This window comes from Branchiostoma floridae, chromosome 17 (genome assembly GCF_000003815.2).
Source record: "Branchiostoma floridae strain S238N-H82 chromosome 17, Bfl_VNyyK, whole genome shotgun sequence".
NCBI classification, from domain to species: Eukaryota; Metazoa; Chordata; class Leptocardii; order Amphioxiformes; family Branchiostomatidae; genus Branchiostoma; species Branchiostoma floridae.
This window is the reverse complement of record NC_049995.1, coordinates 14280636-14288303: the sequence shown is the minus strand read 5'-3', so window position 1 is coordinate 14288303 and position 7668 is coordinate 14280636. Positions and strand designations below refer to the sequence as shown.

Genomic DNA, 7668 nt, shown 5'->3' with positions numbered 1-7668 from the left:
TGTGTGTGTGTAGGCGCGTGCGTGTGTGTGCGGGCGTGTCACTGTGTGTGTGTGTGTGCGTGCGTGTGGGTGTGCGCCTGGTTGTGTTTGTTTTGTTTGTGTTTGTGTACGTGTAATATGACAAAGACCAAAGACATAATGAAACATAATGAAAGATATTGTCAGCAAAACAAAACAAACTCAGCAAAAAATAAACAAAACAACAGAGAATTCAATAAATAAAGAACATTATAAGATTTACCTGCAGTTTTGAACTGCAAGGTCAGACAGGTGAGGACCATCAAGGTCATCACGGCCGCCATGTTTGTTTTCCCTTCGAACATTGCAAGCTGAAAACACGGGACAGCAAACGGAGCATAGTAAGGGTACAGACGTCGATAGCACAACCTTCAAATAGTCCCTTAAATCTCTCTCAGAACTTGGCATGTTGGCTTAGTAATTAGTGTGTTTACCCTAGATCCCAAAAGTCCAATCCCCGATAAACCACAGATGTTGCGCCCTTGGGAAATACACTTTTGAAAATGCCTTTTATCACTCTATCCAGGTGTAAAGATAGATGGGTACCTGACTTCGGTTGGGGAGATAAAAAGTCATGTAGATAGATCTTGTCAGCCTTCTCAGAGGAGTCAGCTAGACAAGAAATACAGTTGACGACATAGGTCTCATCTTTATTCCCTTTGTCGTCAATAGTATTTCTTGTCTCGCTGACTCCTGGCCGGCTATAAACTCCTGTGACGTGCTATCTGTCTACTATCTGTCTGGCCAATTTCTACAATGTTACCAGCGACATGTGTAGCCTTGGAGAGGCTTAGCTAAAGAGACTTGCAGAAACAGGCATATGCATACCAAACGTCGCCCGGTAGTCAACTCCAATTATAAAGCCCACCAGAGGAGAATGTTGAGCATTCTTTACATTTTCTGACGTCCGCTGCCTTCTTCTCTATGAGTTAGAGAATCTCAGCTATCGGTAACGGTACTATCTTTCTCCATACATCTGCTTGGAGTTTTTTAAAATCTTTTCTAACCTCATACCTGTGATCGGAGTGCTGTTTCACCTCCTTAAACACAGAACCAACCTCCTTGGTGCTTTAACTGCCACGTTGTCAATCTAGATTGGAAAATTTCAAGTCTACAAGCAATACCGTAAAATGGTAAATATTCTTGGGGATTTTATTTCACAATGTGGACAAAATTAAGCTTTAACGGTAGTTTTAAGCTCGAGATTGAAACACGTGGTAGGCCGGGAGAAGACAGAAAATGTTCTTAGTGGTTTAAAGTTTGAAATTAAATGGTCAACGCAAATGCATGAACATAAACCACCTCGAATATTTTCCGTTTTAAGGTATGACACACTCGCTCGACGAGTGAATTTCGCCCCCGGCTTCGGAGTAGTTAGTTATCGTTATGTAACCAGTTACCTTCTAGATCTTGTTGTGACCTTTCTCACGCAGATTATATACGCCCTGTTAACACATGCATGAAATGGAAAACAATAAGGTGAGGTCGCCGGACATATTACCATAGCTTGGGCCTTGGTTCTTTCGTATACCGTGACACACACACAGACACACACGCGCACACACACACATTTGCAAGTACATATACAAACACACTCATTTTTGTCATAACATGAAATAACGACACAGTCAGATTTAATGCTTTTGCCAATCTTTATTGTCGCACGAAGCCTGTGTTATAGCTACGTCACTGATTTTTCGCTCTTGAGTGCACATCTGGAGGCTGCTTTTCCCTTTGTTGCCGCTAGGTGACGTCCCTGTGCGATCACACCGGCTTGCTCTGAAAAGACAAGATCAAGCATATCTATTAACGGAAATGATCATGACGTACCGATATATATATAAATATTATGATTTAAAGGTTCGTTTATATATCCTTTAATCTTACAGTATTACAAGGAGTCAATTTTATGGTGCCTAGTTATTAGTGAATGGCAAATGATTTAGGCTTGCTCATATGACATATTTATTTTCAACTCATTGCAAAAACGAGATAATGCTTTATGATACTCACTAGATTGTTTATACTGTTATATTATATTACATTAGTTGTTAGTTATTTGTATTAGTATATAGTTGTTCACATTGCCATACATTGTAACTGTTACAATTGTTGCGCAATAAAGTTCTAAAGTTATCTTTCATGGCCTTAGCCTTCGTAGCGGGCTCTCTGGGGCCTTTTTTGGCACATAATACACTTTTGATGGCCATTTCTTTTTGAACTGGGTCGTTGGTAGAAACAACTAGTATTTTTACGCTTCGAATTTAAAACCCGAGCTCGATTGCTGCAGTGTTTACTTACTCCGCAAGGTGGCGGCACGTTGATGTCCCAGTCGCAGTACTGCATCTCCTCGTTGAATACCATGCCGGCATACCCGCAGGGGCGGTGTAGGGGAGGATAGCCAGGGATGCACTGGTAGTAGTAGTCACAGGCGGTGGGGTCGGCGTACAGGCCAGTCGGCTTACCGTCACAGGTGAACGGTTCCACTAGAACGAGGGAAAACAAGGGTTTTAGAACAGTGCTACTGTGCTAGTATACTGACCAAGGACAACTTGTTGTAAGGTCCATTATTCTCCTTGGGCCGCCAGTGCTGTTGATGAGTTGCAAAAGGAGTATATCTACCAGACGTCGCTGGTTCATGGACTCTGAAAATAAGCCAAGTGCGTTGATGGTTTGAAGAGGAGTACAAGCCAATCTATTGGTGTGTCTGGCCCTGGAGACGCGTGAATGCTTCTGCTGATATCTTTAATCAGCAGAAACGATCACGCATTCGGAGTCTCCAGGGCGGCGGAGAGGAGGATAGCCGGGGATACACTGGTAGTAATAGTCACACGCGGTGGGGTCGGTATACAGGCCAGTCGGTTTCCCGTCACAGGTGAACGGCTCCACTGGAACATATATTGAGAAACATTATACGTCGATGAAGAAGTGACATTAAGTGATAAGATGTGCTATATGAAAAGCAGTTAATGGTGGAGGATGTGTCAGGATCCAACTCGCCGTGGCCGGTCGCGATCTCGCACCACACGCGGCCGGTATCGGTGATCTTGGTGGCCCGAAGGACCAGACACACAAACACAAACAGACACACACACACACACACACACACACACACACACACACACACACACGTGACACACACTTCACTCCATTGGGGTAAAGCAAAAAAAGAAAGAACATAAAAACCGCTTACGTTGGACCTTGAGAATGGTTGAGGACCTGTCTGCATCCAACTCGCCTTGACCGGTCGCGAGCTCGCACCAGACGCGGCCGGCGTCTGTGATCTTGGCGGCGCGGATGACCGCCAGACATACAACCACACACACACACACCGTGACACACCGTGACACACACACACACACACACACACACACACACACACACAAACATACAGAGAGAGAGAGAGAGAGAGGGAGAGACAGACAGACAGACAAACAGACAGAGAGAGCTACTTCACTCCATCGGTGAGAAGAAAGAACAAAGAAACCGCAAACTTACGTTGGACCTTGAGGATGGTTGAGGACCTGTCCGCGTCTAGCTCTCCCTGTCCAGTCGCGAGCTCGCACCAGACGCGGCCGGCGTCTGTGATCTTGGCGGCCCGAAGAACCAGGTTGCGCGCGCCGCTGAAGCTCGCCCGGCCCGCGATCTCAGACGAGAACCAGGTGATGCCGAACTGGTTCTTGTTAGCCAGTGGTTGGTAGGTGCCGGTCTGTAGATAGAAAATGCTTCAGTGAATAAATGTTTAATCCTTTACACATCTAAAACAGCTTTGCAGGTGGCTTGATCTGTGTGACACAAACTCTGCTGTCCCTCGGATGTTGGGCGGGCTGCTATAACCAAGATTCGATCAGGCTAACAGTACTCGTTAGTATTTTCAATTCAAGTAGAACAAAATGATGAAATCATTAAAAAAAGTAGAAAGCGTGACTGACAAGTTTTTACGATATAGCCGAGTAATAAGAGGGAAAAATCTGGCAGATAGCCTATAGGGTCCTCCGTCTCTAATTAGGAATGGTTGCAGGGATTGATGTTTATTGCTATCATTACAAACTGCTGTTGTGAGTCAAAAAATAGGATAAGGTTAGGGTTTCAGTGTGCTGGAGTCAAAATCCGGAAAGTTATAACGACCTACTCAGATAAAGTTTCACAGTAAAAATCACTTCACAACAAAATCAGCACCTCGTAGTTCTCGAAGAAGGTTGGCCCGGTGTACCACGTGACGTTGGCGTTTGCGCAGTCGGTGCAGGGGCACGTCATGGTAATGTCATTGCCCTCGTCAACCTGGACAACTTCCGCCGTGGAGACGTGGACATTATTGGATGGGGTGTGGCCTGGTGGGTTGGAAGGGACAAGAGATAATAGATTCATGTTACTGCCTTTGTTATGTTACACACCAGCGAGCGCACACATGTGCATGCACACACACAAACACACACACACACACACCGTGACACAGTCTCACACACACACAAACACACATGTACACGCGCGCAAACACACAAAAACACCCTCTCTCTCTCTCCCATTCAGTCTCTTCTGCTCTCCTTGTTAGTGCCCCCTCCCTTTCTTTCAATCTCTCTTATTCTCCCTGTCTTTCACCCTAAGACTCCCTCTGTCAGCCTCTCATTATAATGCTCCTTCTTTCATTCTTTTTCCTCTGTGAGTCTCTCTCTCTCTCTCTCTCTCTCTCTCTCTCTCTCATTCACTCTAGACACAGAAGATAACACCTTATCATTTGACCACCTCACGCACCTGTCACCTTCAGCACCACGGACTTGGCGTCCAGCCCGAACTCTGTCCGGATACTCCACTGCGCCACCTGACACCAGTACCGCCCACCGTCCTGGGCCGGAAAAAGAATACTAAATAGATCAAATGAATCATGTTACAGAATAGAATGTGTAATAAACAGAAGAGAAAAAAAATAGACTAAAATAGAATAGAGAATACAATAGAATGAAATACAGCAGAATAGAGGATATTGGTTGGGGGGGGGGGGTTCTTTTTAGTACTTGTGGGACCATCGAGCGTCGCAGGCGCGAGACTCACGCCAAAGGCGTGAGCTGTCTAGGGGGTTCCGGGGGCATGCTCCCCCGGAAAAAATTTAGATATTGACCCTCTGAAACGCCATTCCCTGCATTTTGATGGGCAAAATTCGCTGGCTAAGTTTAATGGAATTTCTATTGAAATACACAAGACTTTTGGCATAAGTCTTTGAGGCCGACTCCCCCGATATTTTCATCATGTCCGATACCAAAGGCGCGAGGCTTTTCAAGGGAGGTCCGGGGGAAATTTGAAATCTGGACCCTTTGAAAAGCCTTTTCTTTCTCTTTCCGGGGCAAATTTTGTTAATGGCCTCCCTAAGATTGAAGGAAATGTCTTTCAGTGAAAAATGCAATTCAGTCATGCCTTGGGAAAAAAATCTTGACATAAAAAGGGGGCCCTTGGAGGGGGAAAAAGGGGCCCTTTAATGGTTTTTCGGACCCCCCCCCCCCCCCCCCCCCTGGCTACGGGTATGGAATTAGACTCATAGAATCGAACAGAACGGCACTAATCAATGAACTTAATAGAAGCAAGATAACAGAATAACAACTGACCTGTGGGTGAACGTGAGTAAGCCGCAGAGTGGGCGCGGCCAGGTTTGCCACCGAGGCCCGACCGAGGAAGTCCCCGAAACTCTCCTTGTAGCTGTCGCTCTCCACGAACCCCAGCCCTTCTCCCTGCCAGTTGTAGTTCCCCTAGTAGGCGAGATTTTACATGTCAACGTTTAAGAAAATGGCTGCTGACAGCGCTAATTCTTAGACTCAAGATTTTCTCCATATCGCTGATAAAAACATAAATGCTAATTAAGTTTTTTTCTATTATCTCTTTTTTAAGCCAGAAACTCAAATATAACTGTTAGTTAGTTCAAAGAAGCGCAGACACCTACCCAAAGATAGTGTTTGTTTTATCCACAAAACAAACCGTCAGATGGATCTAAAAGTTCATTGTGTATGTCAGTGAATAATGACACCAAGTTTTTTTGCCTTTTTTGTATGAACATATAAATCTTATATCCAGATTTTCTTTCATCTCTTTCATAATGCAATTATCTCTTGAATTAATATCTTAACAGCTACAAAAAGACAAGAAATTACCAATGCACGGTAGTTTCCGTACCTTGAAGACCTTGGTGCTCCTGTCCGGTGATGCCCCCTTGAGCCATGAGATGACGGGAGGCTGGGTGTCGTTCGCCAGCTGGTACGCACAGGGGAGCTCCACGGTACCGCCGGCATGGACCTCTACTTCTGTGTGGGTGGTGCGGACGGTCATGATGGACTGCCCATAGGCTGGGGATCAAACAAACTTTGAATCAGAACAGAAATTACAACAAATTAAAGATTCAGTATCTCTGTCCTTTGCTAAATTATCGACTAAAATGTGATCTGGTTTGGGGAGCTCCACGGTACCGCCTGCATGGACCTCTACTTCTGTATGGGTCGTACGAACTGTCATGATGGACTGGCCATAGGCTGGGGATCAAACAAAAATCACAACAAAAATCACAAAAAATTAACGATTCAGTAGCTCTGAAATATCGACTAAAATGTGATCTGGTTTGGGCAGGTCCACGGTCCCGCCTGCGTGTACCTCCACTAGTGTATGGGTGGTACGGACAGTCATGATGGACTGGCCATAGGCTGGGGGTCAAGGAAAGAGTAGAATGAAAATCACAACATAAATTCACGATGTCTTTCTATCCTTTATTAACCAAGAAGGTAAGGACTTATGTCAATTGTGGGTGCTCAACTTCTGCGTGGAAAATGATTTTTAGTCGTTTCTTATACAATCTCATTCTTTGTATGTCTTCTTCTCATACTAAGTATCAAACATTTGTTGAGATATCGTTAACCGATTTTATATAAAGGCAAAAGCATCAGTATTTCTTTCGTTCATAATTCACCCAGATCTCTTTAAACTTTCTCGCCTTGGTTTAACGTCTTTCGTAGTAAGAGTTGTATAAATAGGAGCTGTTATAATTCTAGATTCAACATCAATCATAAGATTAAATTGCAATGGAAAGGGGCTTACCCATGCCGAGGCATATGGAGACGAGTAGAAACACCTGCATCGCGTTGGCTGTACCGAAGAAAAAAGATCTTGCAATTTTTAAAGTGCAAGTGACATGTAAAAATTCGAAAAGGCTTCAAGATATCTATTTAGTGTGTATAAATGAAGTACAATGTTATAAAACATATTGCCAATGTAAGTTCTTTCGATTTCTATCTATGTATCATTCAAGAGACGCTCTTTACAACGAAACGCGCACAGGAAAGTTTGAATACTTCACCTTGTTTGACGCTGTCTTCGGGCGGTGGAACGCACAGGAAAAAGCGGCAATGGGCTCTAACCCGGTCCGCCGTACTTATACCTTTACAAGTACTTCACTAAGCATTACGTATTAACGCAAACAACAGGTGGCTATGTTTACTTTGCCACGTTAGGGTAGAAACGTTTTGGTCTGAATCATCGAGTTTTTGGACACGTGGACAGGACTTTTAAGTTTTTAATCAATATTTGGTCCCAGCACAATATGTCAGGAGTGAAGAGTCAGGTCTAACATTAATCTTGTCTTGACTTCTAATATAATTCATGATCAGCAGCACTTTA

At 44.3% G+C, this 7668-nt stretch overlaps 1 protein-coding gene across 1 annotated transcript; it reads right to left on the bottom strand.

Annotated features, from left to right (window-relative positions):
- Positions 1-1657: 1657 nt before the first annotated feature.
- LOC118404631 lies at positions 1658-7380 on the bottom strand. Its single transcript, XM_035803862.1, has 9 exons — positions 7349-7380; positions 7090-7137; positions 6178-6347; positions 5616-5756; positions 4771-4861; positions 4198-4349; positions 3517-3727; positions 2320-2504; positions 1658-1797 (listed from the first exon to the last, which is right to left on the bottom strand). The coding sequence occupies exons 2-9, from the start codon at positions 7127-7129 to the stop codon at positions 1783-1785; spliced, it is 1005 nt and encodes a 334-aa protein (XP_035659755.1). The 5' UTR covers positions 7130-7137; positions 7349-7380; the 3' UTR covers positions 1658-1782.
- Between the last annotated feature and the right edge of the window lie 288 nt (positions 7381-7668).

Excerpts from the sequence above, each read along its gene's own strand:
- LOC118404631 (XM_035803862.1), bottom strand. The coding sequence starts at position 7,129 with ATGCAGGTGTTTCTACTCGTCTCCATATGCCTCGGCATGG. Across the intron at positions 5,757-6,177 it reads GGAGCACCAAGGTCTTCAAG|GGGAACTACAACTGGCAGGG; the intron begins GTACGGAAACTA and ends CTCGCCTACTAG. Across the intron at positions 3,728-4,197 it reads CCTTCTTCGAGAACTACGAG|ACCGGCACCTACCAACCACT; the intron begins GTGCTGATTTTG and ends TTCTATCTACAG.